Source organism: Martes martes (assembly GCF_963455335.1).
Source record: "Martes martes genome assembly, chromosome: 13".
Classification (NCBI taxonomy): Eukaryota; Metazoa; Chordata; class Mammalia; order Carnivora; family Mustelidae; genus Martes; species Martes martes.
In genome coordinates, this window is record NC_137901.1 from 70,207,699 (window position 1) to 70,234,726 (window position 27,028).

The following is a 27,028-nucleotide window of genomic DNA, read 5'->3' on the forward strand; positions in this document are numbered from 1 at the left end:
TAAGCTCTCAGAAGGAACAGCATAAACCTCAGTAAGCCATACTCTGACCCTTTTTTATTTTTATTTTTTGATAGATCCTTTTGTAAAAATTAAGACCAGAAATCTTACTCAAAAGTCTTTAAGGTGATATTAAAACCTAGTCTCTTGGGGTGCCTGCATCTGCCTTCAGCTCAGCTCATCATCTCAAGGTTCTGGGATTGAGTCCCACATTGAGCTCCCCGAGTCTGCTTCTCCCTCTCCCTCTGCAGCTCCCCTTGTTTGTGCTCCCTTTGCGCTCTGTCAAATAAATTCTTAAATAAAAAGATAAAAATAAAGAAATAAAAAGTAAAACCCAGTCTTTTCCTAATTAGGAATTTAGTTAGGCAATTTTAGCAATTAAAAAGTTATAAAAGGAGGCGCCTGGGTGGCTCAGTGGGTTAAGCCTCTGCCTTTAGCTCAGGTCATGATCTCAGGGTCCTGGGATCGAGCCCCGCATCAGGCTTTCTGCTTCGCCCTCCCTCTCTGTCTGCCTCTCTACCTGCTTGTGATCTGTCAAATAAATAAATAAATGAAAATTAAAAAAAAAAAAAAAGTTACAAAAGTAGTTATTTGGCACAAAAGGTATAAAGTTCCAATAAATGCTACAACATGGAGGAACCCAGAGTATGTTATGCTAAGTGAAAGAAACCAGTCACAAAAGGCCACATATTGTATGACTGCATTTATTAGAAGTGTTCAGAATGGGCAAATCTGTACAAAGTAGATTACTAGTGACCTGGGGCTACGGGGATTGGGAAGGGAATAGGGAGTGACTACTAATGGGAGTGGAGTTTCTTTCTGAGAGGGTGAATATGTACTAAAATTGACTGTAGCGGTGGTTGTACAACTCTGAATATATTTTAAAAAATCAAACTACGGTGGCACCTGGGTGGCTCAGTGGGTTAAGCCTCTGCCTTCAGCTCAGGTCATGATCTCAGGGTCCTGGGACTGAGCCCCACATTGGGCTCTCTGCTCAGCAGGGAGCCTGCTTCCCCCACCTCTCTGCCTGCCTCTCTGCCTACTTGTGATCTGTCAAATAAATAAATAAAATATTTTAAAAAATCAAACTACACATTAAAAGGGTAAACTGTGATATTCACAAAGTAGTTTTTAAAGTTATAAAAGTAATCGGTTCGTTATAAAACTAAATTAGCAGAGTAAGTAGTAAGCAAACTGTTTAAATGCCCCCCAATTCTATCTCCCAGAGGGGAAGTATCCATGTCTTACTTCCCATTAAAATCTAAATACAGGGCCGGGTGGGTGACTCAGTCGGTTAAGCGTTCAACTCTTGGTTTTGGCTCAGGTCATGAACTTAGGGTCCTGAGATGGGGCCCTACGTTGGACTCCGAGCTCAGCACAGAGTCGGCTTGTCCCTCTCCCTTTGCTCTTCCCCCACCTCACACGCGCTCTCAAATAAAATCTTTTAAAAATCTACATACATACATTCATACACATCTATAACACATACATAGGAGACAGATCTAAATAAAACATACTACTGAATCTATTTGTCATCTTTAAGAAACAATGTGAGAACAATTTTTGTTTTTAATCCTAAAGCTCACAGGCAATCAATGAAATTCAGCAAGAACCATATTCTACTAGAACCATAAGTTTACTTTAGTTTTTAAATCCTCCAGAACAGAGAGAAAAGTAACAGAAAGCACTAGCCAACATGCTCAGTGGGCTCACCTGCTGAATGGAGCCCAACTGGAAATCAAACCTAATTCCTAAAACACCTAGTAGCACATGTAATAGGCACTGGGAAACATCAGAGCCGACTTATGCCAAACCTTCGCAAAAGAGGCTGGCAGGGCCTTTCCTGAGCATCTTCTTTCTCTGCAATGCTCCTAGGAATGCCCAAGAGGAACAGAAGATGGCACTCTTCAGCTTGGATCTTGGGTTTAAAGGGTCATAGCATTTTTTAACAGCCAGCCTCAACTGAACTGTTGCAATAAGCAGTTAAGTTTTCTGCAGTCTTCCAAAATGCTTTTGACTGCATGATCAAGAACTAAAACAATACAGCTAAAAATCATGAAAGAGCATTTCTACCATATCAACAAACAGAACCAAGGAAAAAGTATAAAAATGAAGATGTCCAACCGATGAGTCCCCTACTGAACACTGAATGCTTCAATTCTATATAGAAATACATAAATACTTAAACTATCCCTAAGTTAGTATTAGGCAAGCTCACTAAATGGTAGAAATTTCTAATAACCACTCAGTGCACAAAGAGGGGAGCTGTGAATTGCACTACAGATGGATGCCCTTTGCACCATCTTGCTGGGTTAGAGCAATTCTGGTCTTCAGTAATAAACCCAATTAAACACTCTCATCACAGTGGGGGAAAAAACACTAATGAGGCACTGGTTCAGCATGATGCTGTCAAGTAACTGCTGCTAGCAACTTCAGGAATCATTACTGCAGTCTACAGACAACTAAATTCAGTAAACGTATGCTGGATTCAGAAGCAGCTTGCCACCTGGCCTGGCAAAGCAGAGAGTGGCAGAGTATCCCCCCAAAAGTCTTCTATATGCCCCTTACAAAATTTCCCGACCATTTTAACAACCCAGTTTGGGGCTCAGATATTCAAGACACATGTTTCCAAATGGAGGCTAGTTCCTAAAAGCCTATCTGAGTTTGTGTGGACTATACCAAGAACTTTCTTTTTTTTTTTTAATACCAAGAACTTTCATTTGTAATCCTTTGAGAGCAGATTTTCTAAGAGAAATTGGAAATAAATTTCATTTATATATATATATATATAAAATGATCTCTAGAAAGGGCTGGGTGGGGGGGAAACACCCATGGCCCATGCCCTCTAGAATAAATTTTAGAGGGGAAAAAAAGGTTTCTTTTGTTTATTCTAAGTTTTTCTTTAACTTGCACTTACAGGCTTCTCTACCAACAAGGAAAATTCACCTAAAGCCCTGTACTTTGAAAATGACAGTCCTTTCCTCTTATGCTCAAAGTCCACAAACCCTACAAATGCTAGGGCTGCTGATCTAACACAGCTGTTGGCCACAGAGCAGCAGCTGGCTGCTTTCCCTATTTGAGCTAGGCCAATCACTGCTAAGACACAAATCCTTTCAGCTTTCCCTGCTCTCTAATTCCTGTGTCATCCTTGTCACTTGAGTGACAGGTAAATTTGGTGACCTACTTTTCTTGGGGTGTCTGAAAACAACAGTGATGAAAATTGAGATTGAAAACTTAATGGATTCCACTGGGCCAGAAACAAATACTTTTTCATTTCTCTCTATTCAGGACGGCCATCAGAATTTGCCATCAGTGGACTAAATGAACAAGCTGGTTACCTCAGTGGAAATTCCACAAGGAAATAAATCCCTTCCTACAACATCAATATTTCAACAGAATGCTTCCTGGCATGGAAGTCTCTAAGGAAGCCCCAGTGGCTGGGCCCAAATTCAAGGAAAGCCCAAATCTGCAAACTGGAAAAATGGAATGGAGAAAGTAAATACTATAAAGAGATGACATCTGAAACAATTTCAAAATAAGAGGCAATGACTTCTTCAAGTCTTAACTTGAGTCCTTGAGAGCTGAGCTATTCAATGAATTATATATAAAAGCAGTCGTTAGGAATGCAACCTCCTCCATGTACTGCTTAGAGCAGCCCAGTATTCACAGATGCATTCATGCGGCTCAGCATACCTGTGAAGTAGGACCATCATTCCCATTTTACTAATTAGGAACAGGCTGAGGTAAATTAGGGAATTTACTCAAGGTGCCTCAGCAAGAGTTATCAGTGAGAAGACCTGAACTCCCAAACCTGTGCTTGACACCACGCCACCATTCCCTTCTAGAACTTGCCTCCCTTGGCTCTCAGGTCTTTGATCTTTTTAAGATCTTCTATCTAGCCAAGCCCTAGCCTTCTCCTTTAAATGCTCCCTCTCAAAACAGAGCTCTTTCATGTGTCAAAGTTTCAACCACAAAGACAATCACAAATGACTTGACTTTAACTCCTCTCTCTCAATCCAAAGGCCAAATGCAGTAACACATTATCTTCCCACAGAATGTCAGAAGGCTCTTAAAATAGCAAGACTAGCCACTTTTCTATTAAAGTTTTCTTATCACCTGAACCATCAGCAAGTGTTCTGGATGCGGTATCAGTGTGTCACCGTAAGAGTGGCTTTAACTGTAAGGAAGCACAAGCTTGCCTGGAAAATTCTCTGAACCCTTCTCTTCCTTCCCAGGTTAGCGGCAACAGAGCAGCAGACCACATGCAGTGGACAGCAGCACCAGACCAGGCTGGGCCTGGCCAGGCTTACTTACCTGTAGACGACAGCAGGGATGCGCTTCCAGGACCTGAAGCTTGCTACACTCTCTAGTTCTTTGTCGGTGATCCAGGCAGGCACTATGAGCTCCTGTGGATAGCTACCACATAGCCTAATGGGGAAGGTGAGAAGGAAGGAGTGGGGGAAGAAGACAGGGAGGGAGAAGAGGGAGAGACACTAGGTGAGCCAGTATAAAGATGGTGATCAAGCTACCCAGAGCCAGTTAAAAGGCAATAAGGAGCTTTAAGTGAGTCCTGGCCTACTCAGCAGAACTAGTCACCTTAGGTGTTTACTTATGTGTATGTCGCCTGATAATATCTGGTGCTGTTCCACTTTAGGCTACCTTTGGGAATTTGGTGATCCTAACATCTGAAATAAGGGGAGTCCACAAGCAATCAGTTACTTCACTCTAACATTCTCTTACAACAAACATACAAGTCATTTCTTAACTATAGAAAGTACACAGTCCAACTACAGAAGTGAAAGGCTGTCAACCTCTACCAGACCCCCCTCACTCTTTCAGGCTTCTGTCAAAGGGAAACATGTGAAGAAAGACAAAAGTCTACAATTTCAAGTTTCCAGATACCTTACAGAATTACTAACATATTCTCTGATGTGTCCTAATTATAGGTAACAGGTACAGGCATTGGTATGCAGAAGCAGTACCGTAAGTCAGGACATTTGCATACAAAATCACAGCCCCACTGACCCAAGTTAGTAATATGAGTAAGCTATTAATCATAATTTCATAAAACATACTTCAGAACTATATTCAGAGGGGAAAGAGCTCTTTTCATTAGGGAGGAAGATAGTAACTGCATGTTAGTCAGGCTGGTGCCCTAAAAAGCAGTTCTTTCTGACAGGTTTTTCACTTATAGGACATTGTTTCTCTATGGGTATCCCAATATTCCTTTTCAGCAGTGAAGGCAAGAAGACCTTTAATCTGAATCTTAAAATACACACATTCCTATTCCTCCTGTACCACCACCACCCAGCCCTTGCCTACCTTATGCAGTGGGAAAAGAGGCAGAAAACACCAAGTAGCTTAGGATCATTCTGCACAAAATATCTACAACATGTTCTCAATTTCCAGAAGATTAAATATCAAGAATTTAAAAGCCACTGAACCAAGAGAATATCTACAACCGACAGTAGCTCTATAAACTTAACACCCATAAACTAAAAATAATCTGGGACACTATGACCATAGTTAATATGGTAACCACGAGTCTTGTTCTTTTGTCTTCTTTTATCTTGTTTAAAACTTAACAGTAAATTTAGCGCTCCTTTATAGTAGGAAGCACTTTTCAATGTCCTGCAGACTGGTTTTGAGGCAGAAATAGGGGATTCAAAGACAAAAATTAATTTTTAAAACCCATATTGAATAGCGATTTTGAAAACCAAATGGCTTTTGAACTCATTTGAATTCAGGTTTATTCAACCTGTTTTTTATTCAACAAATTTAGCTTAACTTGGTTTTCTGACTTCATCCAATATTCTGATCATTCTATTCCTTGTCCTATATTACACTACCTAGTAGTCACCTCTTTAGCAAATACTGGCTGCTTACATGTAGATAAGCAGTTTCCAGCATAGGAAAGGAGGGCTGTGCATGAACAAAGCCGGTGGCAGCCTCAGGTTCTCTGAGCCCTTGCCTCCAGTCTCCACCTCTATTCTCTGCTTTGACTTGTAACTGAGAACAGGCAAAGGTATGACAGGTCCATAGCTCCAGTTCCTTCACAAGACCTGGGTTCTTAATTCCTTGGCCAGTGTCCATGTTAAGAGCTGCATAAACTATCCCAATGAAAAATGAAAGCTCTGATGGCTACCCACAAACAGACCAAGAAAATGGCTATCATAATTTGAGGCAGTTTGAAAAACAGAATGATTAATGCCTCCAACTGCTAGATGGAATCTTAAGAGGAGAAAAATACTAATTTAAATCTCCTGAACAATTTTCTTTTGTTTCACAGAAATTTGGACCACCAAAATCATAATAGTTAGCTGCCCCCTCCCAATACCAAAGTACTTAACACCTTTTAAGGAAACAAGAAATGGGAAATATTTAATAGTGATTATATTAATATTTAATGATTAAATGGTCATAGCTATGAAGTTGGAAAGAACAGAATAGTACTTATGCCTATTTCATAGATTCTGGAGTAAAATTAGTCATAAAAACTAGCTTCTAAGTGTTGTATCACTGCTTGTGCGACCACTGATTCTATCTCCAATGTGACGTCAAGTGGTGACGAGACCAATGGAAACTGCCTGCCTACATGAGAATACAATACTGTCTAGGAAATGCACGCACCTGGAACAAGAGAGATCTGGAGGGGGATGGAAAGGAAGGTTCCAGAATCCTATGAAATACCCACTTTTCCACTCCAGTAACAGCAATGGGAACAGAAGGCTCAATAAGTACTCTGAAGACCATGCAGTTAGATATAATAAATAAAATTCCACTGAAAAAACAGGTCTATGTCTAAGTTCAAATGTTCCGCCACATGAGAACTGGGGTTTCTGCAAAGGCACTGGCTGTGAAGCATAGTCCATAGGCACCCATACAACTCACTTGTACTTCTCATTGATGTTGGAAATCCTCCAGGCATTGTTCATGTCAAAACCCATTCGCTCCACTTCGTTTTTAAACCTTGACGTTACATGCTCCCCTAGGGGCCAAGGACAGCAGAAAGAAAGAAATGAATACCATTTTGCAAAACAGGTAGAATAAAAGCACAGTTACACCCTGCTCAGTTATATAAATAACATGTACTTAGTTTTAGTAAATAGTCCCTGTCAGAGTAAGACTATACAAAGGAATGAGGAAATTAATTTTTAATAGAAATATAGCTAATCCAATTTACATTAGTTTCAGGTCTACGACATAGTGATTCAACAATTACATATATTATGAAATGCTCACTGTAAGTGCAGGTACCATCTGTCACCATACAGAGTGACAGTTATTACAATATTATAATATTGCTATTACAATTTTGTATCACAATATTATGGTAGTTATTACAATATTATTGACTATATTACAGTATTATTGTATTTACAATATTGTATTTACAATATTATTGACTATATTCCCTATGCTGTACCTTGTATCCTTGTGACATATTTCTTACCAGAAGTTTATACCTCTTAATCCCCTTCACCCATTTTGCCCATCGCCCCCCCACTTTGGCAACCAGAGAACCAATGTGTTCTCTGTATTTATGAATCTGTACCTATTTTTTTGTTTGTCCATTTTTAGATTCCACATATAAGTGAAATCATATGGTATTTGTCTTTCTGTCTTATTTCACTTGGCATAATAACCTCTAGGTCCCTCCATGTTGTCACGAATGGCAGATTTTCTTTTTTATGACTCAGTAATATTCCTGTATGCGTGTGTATGTACACACGTGCACATGCACGTGCATATGCCCCATCTTCTTTATCCATTCATCTATTGATGAACACTTAGGTTGACCTAAATTGTTCCATTATTTTGGAATTTTGATCAAGAATTATGTTATCTAGGGGCGCCTGGGCAGCTCAGTGGGTTAAGGCTCTTTCACTCAGGTAATGATCTCAGGGTCCTGGGATGGAGCCCCACATCGGGCTCTCTGCTCAGCAGGGAGCCTGCTTCCCATTCTTTCTCTCTGCCTCCCTCTCTGCCTATTTCTGATTTCTCAGGTAATTAAATAAAACCTTAAAAAAAAAAAAAGAATTATGTTATCTCATTTAATCACTACTACCAACTCAGAGTGGTTATCACCGAGTTCATTTTACAGAGGATAAAACTGAGACTGAGAGAGGTTATTATGGCAGGTCTGTCTGGTCCCAAAATCCAGTCCCTGTCACTGGCTACTCTCCCATTTCCACACTCACAATATACATAAAACATAAAGTCAACAAGTTCACCAAGAATAGTAATATAAATCTACAAATCCTCATCAGAAATCCTATGGGCCAGATTTCAAAACTTGAGTTTTCTAGAGTTTAAGATGGTATATATAATATAGTATTAGATTAACGCTCTCAACAGGGTCTACTAATCAAAACATTAGTATTTCTACAGCAAAATGCATGGATAATTCCCACTAAATGGTAATAAGTAAAAGCAGCAAATAGCTTCATGTCAGCTCAGACTGGGTCAAGCCACCAAGTAAGAAAACTCTTGATTTTCAGAGCCTTATAGATTACAGAATTGCAGATAAGAGATCATGAAACTGTAACTTCCAGTACTCAAGAATCTTAGGAAACACCATACTACTAAGTAAAGTGCTAAGCATTTGTAAGAACATCCACCCAAACAAGTATAACCCGCCTACATCTGCGCTAATGTAACTGGCTTTCTCTTCCTAAAAAGACAGCAAGCAACAAATGCAGAAGTGAACCAAACATAAAAGTCATTAAATCTGAAATAACTTTCTTCCTTGAAAACACACAGAGTCCTAGGGCAGTAAAACAAACAAACAGAAAACCATTAAGCAGTATCTCTATATGTAGTGTTACAGGTTGTAAAATAAATTCTGGTGGGGGCTGGGAGAAACTACAATAATAAAAGCACAAAGCAGACTAGACTGCTGTGGTGATCAAAGTATAAAGCTTTGCTCTCCCTGGGAAAGGAGCTTCAGAATAGGAAACAGCAATTATTTGAATGAAGGACAATTCTATAAAACTACTTCCCATTTAAACTGCTTTTCGTGAGCTTAAACTAGGTATCATATGTTTCCTGAAGGAGAGCTATTAAAAAATGAGGTGCAGAGATTCAGGAAGAAATAATCAGCTGAATGCATCCCATTGTGGAAAAGTTTTAGATGTGATGTCGGCTTTCCAAATAGGAAAAAAGCTATCTGAAATGGGGTGCCATCTGTCTATAAATTGCAAGGAATAGTGACCATCAAGAATATTGGAGAGTCCTTCACTTTTAATCCCCATCTAAAACAGTAAAATTATGACAATTTCTAAGTTCATTAATTAATGAGATTTTTCCCACCTGTGATATAGCTCCAAGTCTTTGCAAAACGTAAAAGTAATTAATGACCCTAACATTAGTACCTCTAATCTGAGCATAAACACACAGCCCTAAAAGGACCCTCTAATTTTAAAATAGTAACTGGCAAATCACCACCACCATCACTGGCAATTTGCCCAAAGAAAAGCTTAGAACCACCATCAAGAGTATGAAATTCTGAGCTACACATGAAGAAATATATACTGTGTATCAAGCATAAAACATGTTACTCAACTTCCTTGAGAACAAGTTTAATTACCTTTGTATCCTCTAAAATGGTGAGTTCTAAGTTTGAAACTGACCATCACAACCCAAATAATTAGGTTTTACATCATAAGCCACTGCATGTTTATTTTTAAAAAGCTTTACAAAACTACTCACCCTTACTATGTGGGATACATTTTGGTATTTTCTATCCTAGGTGTTTCATTTTGTATTTCATTCCTTAAAACTTTTGATTTTATGACCCACAAGTGGATCACAACTTAGTCAGAAAAGCAGTGCTTTAAAAAAAACAAAAAAACAAAAAAAAAACCCCAACTAGCAACAGACCTTAAATACAGGAGTAATTCAACTGGCTTTTGCTAAATTGTGTTAGAAACTCCCTTATGTTTATTCAGCTAGAAAACTGAATGCCAAGCACATCTATTTGCTGATTTCCCTTATGAATCTCCCTCTAAGAATTCTTAGGTTTCCACTGATTTAATATTAGATATACTATCATAACCTATTTTAAATATTACGGTTGTAAGTTTGTTTGGCTTTGAATTTCCATTGCAGCCCTCCTGTCTGCTCTCCCCCCACCCCCAAATGAGGATGTGTCCTTTTTTAATGTTTAGTATTTCTTGTACTACAAATGCAAACAGTCCAGCAATTCTTTAGTGAGAATGAAAACCTTTTTTTTTTAAGATTTTATTTATTTATTTTTAAAAAGATTTTATTTATTTATTTGACAGAGAGAGAGAGATCACAAGCAGGCAGAGAGGCAGGCAGAGAGAGAGGAGGAAGCAGGCTCCCTGCTGAGCAGAGAGCCCGATGCGGGGCTCAATCCCAGGACCCTGGGATCATGACCCGAGCTGAAGGCAGAGGCCCTAACCCACTGAGCCACCCAGGCGCCCCGAGAATGAAAACCTTTTTAAAGCAATGAGACCCTCTATCATAACCAGTGTCAATAAGTAGTCTAAACCAACCCCCCCGCCCACCTCCGCCTCAAAAGTCTAGCTCCCTGGGTGATTCTGAGCATTCAAGCCCACAATTATACACAGACTAAAGGTCTGAGATAGAAGAGCCAGTCCTCTATACAGGATGTGAGGAAGAAGAACTGCTTCAGAGTCAGAGAAGGTGAGAACCAGCCCTCCCAGATTTTAAAATATGGATGGAAGAATCATTCTGTTCTATGAACAAACATCCCAGTACAGTCATCTAAATTTACACTTACTGGACTTCATTCAAACTCCTAAGACTTGGCTTTATACTAAACAGGTAGCTGCACAAGAGCTGTGAGACCCAGACTCCTATGCTGTTCATGATTCAAGATATGCTTAATGGGCATTTCACAGAAGAGAGGTCAGAGAGATGAGCCTGATGCTACTACACTAATAACTGAATTGCCCAGTCATTTGTCAGGACCCCTGCTTAATGCTCAAGGACAGAAAGATCATCAAGAAGGCAGCTACAATGAAGAGAAGCAAACCAAGCACATGGGAGAGAAGCTTTAAGCTTTCAGTCCATTCCTTTTTTAGAGTTCAAAATGGATCTAAGAGTCAAGAGTTTCACAAAGACTTTCGCAAGTTTCACAGGTAAATTCCAATAGCAATACTAAGACTTCTTCCAAAGCAGATTAAGACTCAGAGCTTTGAGCACCATATGGCTGGCTTAACTATGACAGCTTCAACAGTCAGAAACTTAAGATTTATATGAATACAAGGCAATGATACAATTTTCCCATTTCGCTTTCTGACACATTCTACTCTTAGCAGACTAGGCATAGAGAGACAGAATCCATTAAACCCTTTATTAACTGCTAAAAGACTAAACTAACTTCAACTCTTCAGAGTCTATGTGCTTATGATCTCATATGTTGGAGCAGATTATACAAAGACATCACTTTGAAATATCTCAAGTGTTGTCTCACCCTAAAGATGACTTGTAAGAATGTGGTTGTCTGGTATGCTCCCACTTGGTGAGTAATGCTGTAGCCACCACCAACACTCAATAATACTGGGCAGAGACAAAAGAACCAGGTTGACTGGCTTTAAAAATGCCACCACAGTATTTTTTATTAGGAACAAGTTTTCCCTCTGTACTCCACAGTGAAAATATATAAAAAGGAAAAAGCCATACATATATAAACACACTCAAACCAAGTCACTGAAGTACAGTAAGATTCCATGTAAGTGGTAGCAGGTTAACTTCAGTGTGGATTTGTGACATTAGAAAGAAACATAATGCAACCTTTACTCCGATTAAGCTCCAACCAATCAGTTACAATGGCATACATAACCTTGTATATTCATAAAATCCAAAATGTTCTGACAAGCATGGCACATAGGAAGCACTCAGATATTTACTGAACTCTCCAGCAATAACAGATTTGATCTTCGGGATACCCAGATCGGCTTGGGTAGGAAGAACAGGAATGTCCCAGTCTGAAGAACAAAGGAAACTGAAGTACAAAGATGATAAATGGCTTGCCCAGTATTTTTTTTTTTTAATTAAATGGTAAAGCATGGGTTTGAATTCAGGTTCCCTAGTTCTTAAATTAGTTCTTTACCCCCCAAATACCTCCACCCATCACAAACTAATGAAAAGACAGAGAACACTGTCGATATCTGTAAGCTCTGGCAGCCAAAGAATACCAGGTATCATCAGGAAGAGAAGGATCTGGGAACAGAAGTCATCTCAGCTCAAGACATGACCATCCATAATTAAAAGAGTGAAGTTCTGACCTGGCACACCTTAGCAATAGCCTAGGAGATGGCTTAAATCCAAAAGAAACTAATTTTATCAAGGAAATAAGGAGTCATCTAAAGAGATGAGCAATTTCCAGTCTGTCGTTGTGAAAAAACAGGTTAGGAGAAAAAGCAAGCCTTGCTGACTAACCACCTAAAACTAGGGGTATGCCCATTAGGGTTAGGACTCTTTAACAACTGAAGTTCTTATATAACATTATGCAACTAGACAGAACTCCCTAACTTCATTATCTTAGGAAATGGTAGAGAGTAAAAATGTAGTAAGACACATTGACTAAAAATTCAGCAAAAATACATATAAGATTTGTGCATTTCACTGTATGTAAATTTTACCTTAAAAAAAGAAAAACTTGAAAAGAGCCATGAACAACAACAATAACAAAATACGATGGCATCTCAATAATGAAGGAAAATGAAAAAGATGCAATGAATGATGGAGTGAAGTCAGACACAGTTCAAGCACATTTTCATAACCTTTTCCAGGATGGTGTGAACTCCTGTGGCTGACTCCGGGTTTCACTGGCCTGACCAGGCTCATGGGTAGCTTGGATTCCTGAGGCTTTCCTTGTGAATCCACAGGGCAGTACCTGTTTTTTGTCTCTGCATGCACAGCACCCCACACAGTCAACTCTCAACAGCTGAGAACTGGGGTTAAGTCCTAGCTCTGTCACTGACTGGCAGTGGGACCCGGCAGCAGGCTTTATCTCTGAGTCCCATTTCTGTGGCTCCCAAAACAGAGACTCAGTCTATCCTGCCTGCTTGATGAGGTCATGAGGGTCAAACAAAAGTATATATCAAAGCATCTTTAAAAATAAGATGATGCTTACTGTTATATTTTAATTATGAGCCAGGAAACAAAGCGATACAAGCAAAGCTAGATTAGCCTCAAATGTTTAAAATGACCCAGGGCAGAACAGTTAAGATAAAAAATTCAGGATTAAAAACTGAGGTTTAAAGAAAAAAGTCCCTAGAGTAAGCTGAGTTGGAAGGAGCCTCACAACTTTTCATTGCTTAGAAATTAAAAAAAAAAAAAAAGGAAAAAAAAAAAAGAAAAAGAAATTCAAGACTTTGCTTCCAGGCTGGACATAATAAAGATTGAGTGTTGGACCAACAAAGTTCTATTTATGGCAGCCTAAAGTTTACAGAAAAATACACGTGGAGAAATAACATGAACTTGATCCAAGCCATTTCTGAGGGAAAAAGACAGAGTGGAACAAAGATCTCCTGGGAAGGCAGGAGGCCTGGACTCCAGCATAAGCTCGGCTTCTCTATTTGTCTCGAGGAAAGTCACCTGGCCTCTCTAGACCTGTTTCATCACCTAGGAGATGAAAGGGGTAGGGACAGGAAATCTCTGACATGAAAATAAGAAGATAGGGAAAGGCCATTTTGTATGCCACTATTCTGCACGCCACCTTCACATACCTCTGGACCTTTGTTCACGCAACTTGTGTTAACATTTTCCCCCTTTCTCTAATCAATGAACCCTTCCTTATTCTACCTTCAAAGCCTTTTCAAAAGCTACTGTGAATGTGAAGTCTTCCCAAATGTCTATACAATACTCATGGTTCCCTTCCACTAGGCTCCTTTCAACCCCCATTAAACCACACTATAGTTGTTTTTAGGCCCAATAGACAGTGATACCAAATATAGTGTTCTTCCCTTCCCCTGAAAGGCAGGAAACATGTTCTATTAAGCTTAGAAGTGATGGGCACATGCTAGGTGCTCCATAAAATAGATAACAAATGAATACACGTATGCTTAGAGTCCCATTTCATGTGAAGGGTACCTCAAACAGTAGTTCAAAAAAGACAGTATTTGCACATTTTAGAAAGGTCTACCTGGTCTGCACAGGTCTCCATGTTGCTCTTTTTCACTGGCGTAGACCTCCATGCACCAAGCGTGGTATGCAAATGAGAATAGATCTTCTATTTTCGCAGGTGGTCGGATTGCATTGTTCAGTCTCTTGAGCCACTCTTGACACTGCTCAAAGGTTGAGAACTGACACCTTTGTAAAGCCAAACAAGTATGGATGTAATTAGCACATGGCTGACAATGAAACCTGAGGGAAGTCACCATTTCAAGAGTGCCTACGTCCTGGTGCAGTGGTGCAGTGACAGCTACAATCAAAAGAGCATCAGAGGTGGCCATTCACACGTTCATCATTTATGATAAAAAGAGATCAAATAAATTTTAGCCAATGGTACAAAATGTCAAAAAGGAAAAAAATGGACGTGTGAAAAACTTTTTAGGCTGATGAAATTGCTTCTGAGATTGATTAATGGTAATTATTAAAGTAAAATGGCAGTGTTCTCTTTCATGAGTAAGGTTTCCTTCTATGTCTTCCACCAAAGCTTTAGAAAGGTTGTCAAGAAATAGGTTGTAACAAAACAAAAAGAACTTCTCCTAAACCAAGCTCAAAAATAAATCACAGCACAACTTTTGGCCAGTTTGATAATAATTTCAAAATCTAACTCATCAATTAGAATAAATCAGCAACTATAGATCCAAAATAAGACCCTGAAACTTTAAGCTGTGACCATGTAGAGAACCAAACAATTCTATTAGAAATTGTAATTTTAGGTACATATTGTTTGATTCAACTAGGGCAAAAAATACTTCACCTTTTCAAATGCAGAGTGTTTAAACTGAGTAATTAATAAACAAGCTTTTTAAGTGTAAGTTGTAGTTAGCATCTATCAAAAGCAAGCCAATCTCAATGGCTAAAAGGCAACTTATATATCTTAAAACCAAGGAGGTCACTTAAACCTCTTGCTCATTCCAATCAATATGGCTCATCAATATGCCAACAAAAAGTGTTTACTGGCACTCCAAAATCAAAGAGATAAGGGAATTCAGAACTTCTAGAGCTATTAAATTTAAAAACACATTTCAGGCATCATTTCGCAATCATTAGAGTAAAGACTGTATCAAATAAAAACCATAATGGATGTTAAATCAATGGAGAAACTTGACAAAAAGCAGGATATTTTCATTGTCTTAAAGTGCCTTCTCTAGACAGTTTATTCGTTATGAGGGAGAAATGAAGAAATTACACAGAAAGCAGGTGACACCTCAACAAGAATGATCAAAATTAACATCTCCAATAAGGGACAGATGGACAGTGCTTGCCTCCAGATGTAATAGAGCACCCTGAGAAGGTTACAACCTACACATACAGTACTGTAGCCAAGAATACAGAACCTCAATTTAATCATAAGGAAACACTGTACAGACATAAAATGAGAAACATTCAATTGAAAGAATATATTCTTTAAAATGTGAATGTCATAAAGAAAAAAAGGGAGTGAAAAAATGTTTCAGAGTAAAGAAGGCTAGAGCAGTGCCTGGGCGGCTTGGTCAGTTAGGTGTCCGCTCAGGTCATGATCCCAGGGTCTGGGACGAGTCCCACCATTGGGCTCCTTGTTCAGTGGAGAGCCTGCTTCTCCCTCTGCCTGCCACTCCCCCTGCTTGTGTGTGTGCGCTCTCTCTGACAAATGGATGAATAAAGTAAATAAATTATAAAATAAGATAAAATGGATGAATACATATTTTAAAAAAACTAAGAAGGCTACAGAATCACAGCAACTAAATGCAATACCTGACTTTGCATGGATCCTATCCTGAATAAGGTGGGGGTGAGAGAAATGCTATAAAGGGCATTATTAGGTCAAATGATAAAATTGGAACAAGGATAGTAGACTGGATAAAAGTATTATGAGTGTAAAGTTGTGAAGCTGATAATGATACCATGGTTATGTAAGAAAATATCCCTATTCTTAGGAAAGCACACCAAAGTATTTCAGGGTGAAAAGCCAGGATTACATAACTTACTTTCTTTTCTGAACTTAATAGTTCAGAAAAGAATCACTCAAACACACACACACACACACACACACACACACAGCACCTGCAAACAATAAAGCAAATGGGGTAAAATGTTAACAATATTGGTGTTCGTTGTAATATTTTAACTGTTGCACGTTTTTTTGGTAAATCTGAAATTATTTCCAAGTAAAAAACTCAAAAATCACTTTTCAAATAGGAAAGTAGCCTAAAGATGAAATATTTCAGGCACTAACTACTCAGAAAATATTCCTAACAAGGCTGACACTCAAAAGCTGTTTTTCTGTTACCAAACCATTAATCCATTCTTTTAATAATACATATTTTCCACACTAAAAAACAGCATTAACACATCACATACCTGATAACTTTGCAGTCTTTGCAAGTCAAATGAAGCTGAAATATATCTCGGCATTCAACACTTTCTATAAGCTGTAATGGAACCTGCAATTAAAAAAGATGAAGACCCCTTAGTCAAGAAGGCATTAATCCCGCAGTTTTCTCAGTGGGTTCAACAAGAAAGATCCAAAAGCTCTACAAGGGAAAGTAGCAAACAAAGCCACAAATTTATCTGAATCAGTAGTGTTCAAGTGACTTACTACTGAGTCAATTAGGGTTTCCCCTCCTTTCCCTCTAAATCAACAGCCTCAAGTCATGTCTGAGCATGAAGACAAAGAATGAAAGAACAGGGAAACAGGTCATCTCTCAAGTATCAAAATCACAATCTCTCCAGGTACTACTTTACACACTACAGCTAGCTGTGATTTGCAATGACAAAGCAGCTGAAGGGAACCAGAGTGGTAATCTGGTCTTGTTCACAGAGAAGAATTGCAGATCAAGGTGACAGTAGGACTACACTTATTTACCCCAAACAACAAAGTGGACTTGTGGCTTTGTTTTAGCAAAGGAACATCCTGAAAAACACTGGAGATCTAAACTGCCCACAAGCCACACAGGAAAGATGTGGTTGCTTGTCAGACTCTGTGCTCAGTAGAATAGACCCATCTAACATCTAAATGTTAGAATAAACATCAAAGAGGAGGGAGCAGGCCACGCAGTGGTCAAAGGTCCTAAAACTACCTAGGTCTAATTTGCTTCAAAAGACCAGGAAGATCCCTGTCTGCCAAGTGGGGCTTGATGTATGAACAAGCTGGAATGGTTCTCTCCCTGCCAATCCAGTGAGCAGACTCTACAGAACACAGAAGTAAGGACAATAGTGGAGAGGGCTGGGAGAAGGAAAGGGAGGCAGATAGGGAAAGCATCTTAACAGGTGACAAATCTTCAAGCTGATATGAGAATCCTCCCCCTCTTGGCTCAATTCACCTTGACTCAACCCTTGGTTTCAGAAACTAATTTCTAAAACTTCTCAAGAGAGCCTGGTAAAATAATTGTAGATACACTCACTCCTTAGAGAAGGGGTAGACCACTGTCTCTTATACTATATCACACCCAGGCAAAATGTAGCTCTGACAATTCCGAGTAGCATTCCAACAATTCATGTTTAGCATAGGAAGAGACAGGCAGTCTCCAGCACAGAAACAAGAGAGTGCTGCCTGCACAAGGTGGCCATCATATTAGCTGAGCCAGTTTCAGAAACAGGCTTCCTGCAAACCCTGCCCTACCAGAGTCAGCAGAGAACTCTCAGAAAAATGATGTGAGAATCAAAAAGAAGCCCAGTGCTGGATGTCTGGGATAAGAAACAGAAACTGGGGGGCACCTGGGTGGCTCAGTGGGTTAAAGCCTCTGCCTTCAGCTCCGGTCATGATCCCAAGGTCCTGGGATGGAGCCCCACATCAGGCTCTCTGCTCAGCAGGGAGCCTGCTTCCCCCGTTCTCTCTGCCTGCTTGTGATCTCTGTCTGTCAAATAAATAAATAAAATCTTAAAAAAAAAAAGAAATAAACAGAAACTGGGGCAGGGATTAAACAAGCAAGCAAAATAATATATACAGAAAACGGGAGTTTCTACCTCAGAACTCAGAACCTTCTTGCCTAGTTCTAAGTCTATAAACTAAAAGTTCCCTCATAATAGGACTGAGAGTACGTGAAGAAATCTTGTATTGTGAGAAAAAAGGAACTCTGGCCCTCTGGGGTTTTTTTTTTGTTTAAAGATTTTATTTATTTATTTATTTATTTGACAAGACAGAGATCACAAGTAGGGAGAGAGGCAGGCAGAGACAGAGGAGGAAGCAGGCTCCCTGCTGAGCGATAGCCCCATGCAGGGGCTCGATCCCAGGACTCTGGGATCATGACCTGAGCTGAAGGCAGAGGTTTTAACCCACTGAGCCACCCAGGCGCCTCTGGCCCTCTGTTTTTAAGTCCAGGTGCTGTGAGAAACTGTAGCTGATGCAGCTAAAAATTCTTTCAAGACCTGTACATCTCAGAAGGAAAAATACAATATATATCAACGGGTAGAGATAAGCTGTAAAGGAAGAGCACAGATTAAAAAGATAGAGATAGGTGGAACCTGGGTGGCTCAGTCTGTTAAGCGGCTCAGGTCATGATCCTAGGGTCCCAGGATGGTGCCCCATGTCAGGCTCCCTGCTCAGGGGCAAGTCTGCTTCTCCCTCTCCCTAATTTTGTGCACACACATACACATTGCCACTTTCTCTCTCCCAAATAAATAAATAAAATCTTATAAAAAAAAAAAAAAGATGGAGATTGGAAGAGGACACCGATTTGTCTGCAGGTCAGTCCTTTGGGTGCCCTATAAGACTCTCATACTGCTTTTGGATGCCCTGTAACAGACTCTCACATTGCATTTGCTTTGTTTTAATATAACCCCTTTCCCTTCTCTCTCCCTTCCCAAAAGTGGCTGCAAGAATGGCAATTAAGAAGCCTGAATTCTAATCTCAAATTTCTAAAATTTTACCACTAAGTCTGCCTACTTCCTGACTTCCTTGGACCAATTTCCAACCTGCCTATATGTTTTCTGAACATCAAATGGTCACAGCATAGGAAGTCCCAGGCAGAGGGAACAGGAAGTGTCTGGAGTGGAGTGGAGTGAGAGTAGCTTTACAAACCCACATGGAAAGGCTGCCCTCTCAGAAGTCACCTGCATCCCAGGTCCCCTTCAGTCACCTTCCTTATAACTATAAAATCTGAAAACCAACTAATGCTAATAGCAGCTGCTGCAGGAAGTGAATGAGCCTGTGCTACTGTGCTATAAAGAAGAGATAAGCTTTACATGCCCTACTGTTGAATCAGCCTGTGTCCAGACTTCCAGAATAACGAAACACCTTAGAGCATGCAAAATATTTGCTACCTAAAATGCATTCGATATGCAAATTTTCACACATTTTAACATCACAGATTTAAGGAAGAAGGCTAAAAATACCAGATGCTAGTATGCAGATACTACTAGCAAGTCACCAGAAACCACCATGTGTACTCAAGTCATAGATATGGAAAACAGATTTTAATGCTCATGCAGACTGTCACATGCAGGGAAGTTTAATATGCAGCAATTTAAAAAAAGAGACATATAAGAGAGAAATACGTGATTTTATATACCAAATGAACAACTCCCTTTTTTCTTCTCCTTTCTACCCCAACGTTCCCTTCAATGTTCCCTCCACAGACTGCCTCCCCTTCCAAAAAGGCAGAACAGGCCTTCTTTTCCTCTTACACACCCAACCAAAACACACTAAGTTTCTCTACCTTTTTTTAAGGCCTGCTCCATTGCTTTAGGTTTCTCAATTTTCCTCACACATCAAGAGGATCTCTTACCATTTCTGTAACCAGGCAAACCCCATATTCGACCCTATTAGCAAACAATTATAGACTGTCTTCAATCCATACCATTGAATCCAGGCCATTTTACAGCCCAGGGAGGTTAAGCTTCTACACTATAAGCTAGTGGCAAAGACAGGACCAGTATCCACGCACCAGTCTTCTAGCCCAAGCTCCTTCCATTATAATGGTGCACCTTTCCTTCTTCCTCTAAGATTGCCCCTCCCTTGCCATATGAGCTCTACTTTAATGTTTCTCTGAGAACTAAGTGGCCTCTCCACCAGGGACCTACAAGAGGAAAAACCAGATTCCTTATGTACAGTTCTATCCCTGGAAGAGTGCAAAAAAATCTAAAGTCACATACATTCAAATCCTCCCTAGCACACTGATTCAGTGTTTTATAGCAACTCATTTTCTTTTTGCTTCTTTCCCCTCTACCTTCTTCCTGCAAGATAATTCTAACTTCCTTTACAGTGATTTTCCTCTTATAATCTCCACCAAACTCATGCTCAAACAATGCATCAAACACACTCAGTGCTGTTAATTCCTCAAAAGGCCAACAGTTACATCAGGGGCATCAAAATTCATAAGAGCATCAATCCAAAAAAGCAGAAGAGCAGCAGTTAAAAATTATAATAGACATGCACAGTATTAAAGATCCATAGTACTATCTCACTCCAGAGGGAATTTTACGTCATCATATCCTACTATGTTTACTTTAATTCTTTCTCGGTTTGTGTGTGTGGACATGCACGTGTGCAGTATTTTTAAGCACCGGAATTTAAAAGTGGGATAGGTCTACCTTTTAAAAACAATGCCCTTTTTATAGCCTGAATGAAAAGTACTAATTCTGTACATCCATTTGAATTAAAAATGGCAGTAACTAAGTGAAAATAATGAGTCTAAACCTAAAATCTGTAATAAGCTATGAAGTATTTGGGCCCTAAATCTTATATAAAAACCAGTCAGAAGAAGACTGTCACCAGTTAAAGATCCCAAATCTACTGCTCACCTTTTATATTTACAAGCTGTTCTTCTAGCACTGATTCAGAGACCTCTGCTAGCATATGAATACTGCAGCCCAGGTGCATGAAGGAAGGGTTGACAGTAACCTCCTTCTGATACTTGGGTAATAAAGATTTTTGCTATACTGCAGTTAGACAATAAAAGAATGTGAAAAAATGCTAAGGAAAATGTTTGCAGCTGCTACACTTGCACATTTCTCCTAAAAAGCATTAACAGGCCAGCCTGGAAATAGAAGCTCTACTGTCTTTTTAAATACTAATGTTGATTTTATAAATTATTCCTAGTTGAAATTCACTTTACATTTTTTGAGGATCACAATTCCATCTGTTTATGTACACACTATGGGGCTTTTTCCTCACTCCACGAATTGTTCTCATCATAGTGTACCACTAGCACTTTGTCTAGTAAAATGGAAGGGACTCATGCAGAGAGGACAAATTCTGCTGCTTTGCAAGGTGAGCTTCTGACAGTCAAAACCAACTTGTTCCAAAGCACAGGTGCAAAAACCACCTAGGATTCTCATGCTACTTACTGGGATTTCAGAAGCAGCAGATTGAGAGGCAGTCTATTGAATTACACAACAAAAATTGTTTTAAATTTTCATAAATTCACTTGAACACTTACTTGTTTATAAATGAGCTGAGCAAAGAAATGTACCTGTACATATGCAAAAATACAGTTTCGGAAAAGCACAGAATGAGAGCAATTCATACCTTAAATGTTACAAATGAACTCTCCTATAGACATTCTTTATGCTAGGACTTGGAAAACTGATACCCAGTGAATATATTTAAAGTAATGATGTTATGGTATCTAAATCTACAGGCATGTTTTATTCAATGTGCTATAAAATTAAAAGAGAATATATGATATCAGGTAGCTATTTAAAACTTGATGGTAAGTCATTTTCTAAAGTGCTAAATATGTTGATTTAAAAGGCAAGAAGGAAGGAAGGAAGGAGAGGGGAGTGGAGGGAGGAGGGGAGGGGAGAGGGGAAAGGGAAAAGTAAAGGTGGGGCGACACCACCAACTCTCTGGTCTCCCCTAAGGACCTAGTGCAGGAACAGCCACTGTTTTGTGAAGTAGTAACCACAGGTTTAAGAACCTTAGCACTAACCATGATGTGAGTATTTGTATGGAGAAATCCCAGTGTCTCTTGATTTGAAATGTTTAAAGTTGCTGCAATGCCAAAATACTTTTCAACAACCATTTCTGAGTGCAATTATCTTGGGACTTTTACATGACATGCAGGTTCTATGCCTTAGAGGGTTATTATGCTGAGATAACACTTTTAGGTGAGAAAATGGGTCAAAAGTAAGAACAGTGTAAGTTTTCTTAAGCACTATACCTCAATCATAATGGGGGATCAACAATTACAGTAAACAGCCTACTACTCATATACTACTGTTAGAGATGATGATGACACAGCCCTAGTCACACAGAAATTTGTTTTTAAATGAGCTTTAAGCCCAAAAGGGGTTTTAAAATGGTCTAATATCCATTTCAAACTCATATTAACTTCAATTCACTTAATATTTACTGAATACCACAGCACCAGGAAACATGCTAATTCTGAAGATACAAAGATGAAGAACCAAAAAATTATAACACATCTCGTAAGTGTTGTAAAGGCATGCTTGAGATACTAAAGAAGTCAGAGGCAAGGGTAACAAACTGTCAGGGAGGGAACGGAGAAAGGCTTCATAGAAGTTACCACCTAAACTGGGTTTTGACAGATGAAGAGAAATTCCCCAGGCAGGAAACAAGAGAGAGAATTCAAAGGTGTGAGGTGTGGCTGAATACTTTAAGGAGGGTGGTTTTACTAATAATACAAAGGGGAGAAAGAGGATAAGAGAGAAAATGACAGAAAAGCTGGCAGAGACCAAGGATCACACCACTTAGCCTGATACCATGCTAAGTAATTTCATCTTAGAAATACTGAAGAAACACTGGAGGCCTTAGACTGGTAAATGACATGATCAAATCCATGCTTTCTTTCCAACAGACCCTATTTCCAAATAAATCTAAAAATAACGTCTGAAATACCTGGCTCTAAGGCAGTAAGTTGAGAAATAGGGGACAATATGGAAAAATACAATAACATGAAACTGTATCATCCCCTCATGCAATTTAATTACAATTTCATTAATTCCAATCAGATAAATAATTTAAAACAAGATTAAACTGGGCAATTCTACTAATTATTACTGTCCTTACTTTCACAGTGGCTGGGAAGCAAATTCTGGCTGCCAGGATTTTATAGGAGTTTTCATCCTGTTCCCTCCTATCATGACCACCCAATATCAAATGGACCCTTCTGAATACTGTGCTATATGGTATGAATGCACAGCATGCCTCTTTCCTTGATGAATCCAATGTGTATTTTTAGCTGATGGACAGTCAGAGCCCAGATCTACACGCCAGGAAAAATTCAGGCCAAAAGAGCTCTTTGATATAAATTTTTAACTACAAAAAATAATAATACTACATAAATAATAAAAGCCAATCATTAAAAAAAGGACAGCATTTCAACAAACAAAAGAATTTGACAAAGGAGTTAGGTAACTTCTGGACCACTGAGTAAAATGAACTTAAGTGACAGATTTCGAAGAACCCAAAATGAACCCCAAAACACACAATGTAAAGTCTGAATGAAAGGAGAGTCCTGAACTTTTATAAGAAGTCTTAATACATTTCTCAGGGCTCAAATCAAACTGTAGGAAGAAAGCCACAATACTAGCAAAGGAAAAAGGAAGAAGGCATTCATTTTGTGGAAGTATATGAACTTGCATATCTTTGTGGTGAAGGCACATTCACTGAAAACTAATGATGGCAGTGCATTGAAGAACCAGTTCACTGAGAATACCCTCATAACTGAAAAGGGTAAATGCACTCTTGAGAACTGAGGGCCTCCCTTTTCTTCAGTAATACAGTCCATTATGCAAATAAACATTGTATTTAACATCCATGCTTATTATTACACTAAGAAGCAATTAGCATTAACTTCATCCTATAATGAGAGTCTACATGGAGTTCAAAGTACACCTCATCACTTGACATCAAGGTCCCAGAAATTATCTCAACTGAGGCAGCTGTTAAATACTAAAGATTGAAGAATAAAAGCCTATACAGCCTTTGTACCCTTATAAAGCTTAATGATACACCATTACCTACTACAAATCGTTCAGTGTTACTAAAAAATGGACAATTCAGCTGACAACTACGTTTATCATTTTGAATCAAGAGTAAGAGCTGCTTGTTAACCTAGTGTCCCCTGAGTGCTGAAGTAAGTGAGAGAGAGAAAAGCAGAGCACACAATGTTTTCATACCCAACTGTGTATAGCACTTCTCTCTTTGAGAACATTAACAATTTGTTTTTAACTTCCTTTCTCCCTCTACTTTAGTGGGAAAACAGCTGGTAATCACTTACATTAACAAGAGACTCCTTGAACTTGATGTGAAGTCTATAATTAGAAAGGGCAATGATGGCATCCTCAGCACGGCCCACATACTCTGTGCTTTCTCCATGAAGTTCGAGAAAAGGAACCTTCAAAATGGAAAAAGAAACCTTTCAGAGTTCTAAAGCAGTAAAGCAAAGTCTTCAAGCACAGGCTGGACAAATGGATGATAAAGACCTGTCACTCAAAAATAAATAAATAAGGGACTTAAAAAGGATGATTTATATCCACATATCAAATATACCTGGTTATTCAAATTCTAGACTACTGAAGGAATGACAGAGATGATCCTCCCAAATAACGAATTCTCAAGAAATAAGTCTTTCTAAAAAGAGAGATTGTGGGGCGCCTGGGTGGCTCACGGGGTTAAGCCTCCGCCTTCAGCTCAGGTAATGGTCCCAGGGGCCTGGGATCAAGCCCCGAATTGGGCTCTCTGCTCGGCAGGGAGCCTGCTTCCCCCACTCTCTCTGCCTGCCTCCCTGCCTACTTGTGATCTCTTTCCCTGTATCAAATAAATAAATAAAATCTTTTTTAAAAATAAATAAATAAAATAAAAAGATTGTTTTCCAGGTTGCATTTATACTATGAGTATGGTTTAGGGAAAAACAAAATTATACAGTGCATTACTTCAATCCATTAGCTCTGCTACACTGTTACTATGAGGCTAAATACTTATTTCATAATCAAAGTGGCCTATAATTACCTGAAGATTCTCATCCTCCCGGATCAGCTGCTTCCTGGGAAAAATCTGATTGGCCTGGATGCACTCAAGGCTGTGCCGAGTCTCTTCATCCTAGGAAAACCCAAAACCTTTAAATAATTTCAAAGCTCTCAGCCATCCATATTTTATTTTTCTGCCATGTCTAGTAGCATGATCACAATTCAGAGTCCAGTTACCAAGGTGAACAGGCAGAAAGCTCAAGGAAAAAATATTCATCCCCAAAGTGTTCCATCCAATATATAAGGTGTCTCTAGTGAGAGAGTACATGGATGGGGGTAAAAAAAAAGTTTTGAGCATAAAAAACATTTTTACTAAGCACAAATAAATTATAACACATTACTTGTAAGAGAAACCAAGACAGTTTTTTCTCTTTGTTATAACCTTAAATTCTTATTTTTGAACGCTATATCCTAAATTACTGAAGAATTCAATGATGTGATATCTACAATTTGCTTCAAAATAATTGGAGGGGGAAGGGTAGAAAGGAAGTGACTGGGAAACAAATGAAACAGGATTATCCATGAGGGATAACTGAGAAAACTGGGAAAAGCAGGGGTTCATAAAACCATTGTGTCTACTTTGGTTAGATGTGAGAATTCCACAATGGAAAGGTTTCTTTAAAAATTTAAGTTTAGGAACTGAATCCCTCAAAAACTGAAAACATGTGAACCACTGTCCCTAGTTTAATCTGCCTTAAATTACGAAACATTTCTATTACGACAATTTCAAAAAAAGAAGCACTAAATTCTCATCTAAATGGCACTTGAACTAATTATAATGTGTATTTAAAAAGTAGTTTTTTATATTATGAATTTTTGTGGTTTAGGAAGACAGGAGTAAAGCAATCTACTGGAAAGCCTAACTGTAAATTATTATAGAATCTGTTTTATACAGCACATTTTACAAGAGCAAAAGCCATATCGTGTCCTCTGACAGCACTAAGAATTATAACCACTAATTAGAGGAAAGTTCTACCTACATGTTCTGCTTAACACAATTCCAGCAATTCTTTAAATTTCCTCAAAGGAAAAAATAAATCCTACCTATAAATAACATGCTACCTATAAATCCTAACTATAAACCCACTTACGGTTTTACCTAATAGCAATCTTAATCATAACACAGTAACACTACTAATGTGGCTCTCAAAGTGAGACCTACAGATTCTGGGACCTTTCAGGAGCTCTATGTGGTCAGAAACACTTTCACATTAGTACTGAGATATTATCTGCCTTTTTTCACATTGACCTTTGTACTAACAGTACAAAAAGAATTAACAGATAAAACTACTGACACCTTAGTATAAGCAATGACACCAATTTCACTTCAGATGTCCTTGATAAAGCAGAGGAAAAATGATAAAATTTTATTTAATCTTGGCTCTTTGGTCAGTCTTTTTTTATATAGGAAATAACATGAAACACTTCTGCTACATACTGACATGTTACGGCTGTCTCAAGGTAAAGCATCTGTGCAACGGTTGTTTTTTATTTTCTTTTTTAAAGATTTTATTTATTTGACAGTGAGACAAGTGAGAGAGGGAGCACAAGCAGGGGGCGTGGGAGAGGGGGAAGCAGGCTCCCCACCTAGCAGGGAGCCCAACGTGGGGCTCAGATCCCAAGACCCTGGGATTATGACCTGAGCCTAAGGCCAACGCTTAATGACTGAGCCACCTAGGTTCCCTGTGCAACTGTTTTAGTTACCAGCTGAACTAACCAGTTTTTTTTTTTTTCCATTAAATACCATTTTAATTGAAAGAACATCTGACAAACTATAATTCAGACTTAAACTGGCAGGATTTTTTTCCTACAAATGACATCATTAATTACTAATGATAAAGCTTTTATGTGAAAATTTGAATCTTGGAAAACCCATCATCTGCTAAAATGAAGAGCTCCACAGATTGCCAATACTTAAGCAGACTTTTCTGACAAAATCAGAGCCAATACTACC

General features: G+C 38.9%; 1 protein-coding gene across 7 annotated transcripts in view; it reads right to left on the bottom strand.

Moving 5' to 3' along the window:
- MTMR3 (myotubularin related protein 3) overlaps nucleotides 1–27,028 on the bottom strand; it is a gene marked incomplete at its 3' end in the record, with an annotated part of 134,454 nt that overhangs the window by 18,546 nt on the left and 88,880 nt on the right. For 5 of the 7 annotated variants that reach the window (XM_080822072.1, XM_080822070.1, XM_080822073.1 and 2 more), the window contains 6 exons: nucleotides 25,058–25,147; nucleotides 24,327–24,443; nucleotides 16,504–16,586; nucleotides 14,138–14,304; nucleotides 6,889–6,985; nucleotides 4,312–4,425 (listed from right to left, as the gene is read on the bottom strand). In XM_080822072.1, the coding sequence (XP_080678198.1) occupies nucleotides 4,312–4,425; nucleotides 6,889–6,985; nucleotides 14,138–14,304; nucleotides 16,504–16,586; nucleotides 24,327–24,443; nucleotides 25,058–25,147 (668 nt within the window). Of the gene's footprint in view, nucleotides 1–4,311; nucleotides 4,426–6,888; nucleotides 6,986–14,137; nucleotides 14,305–16,503; nucleotides 16,587–21,429; nucleotides 21,463–24,326; nucleotides 24,444–25,057; nucleotides 25,148–27,028 lie in introns of all 7 variants that reach the window. The other 2 variants (XM_080822071.1, XM_080822067.1) reach the window with 1 other exon arrangement.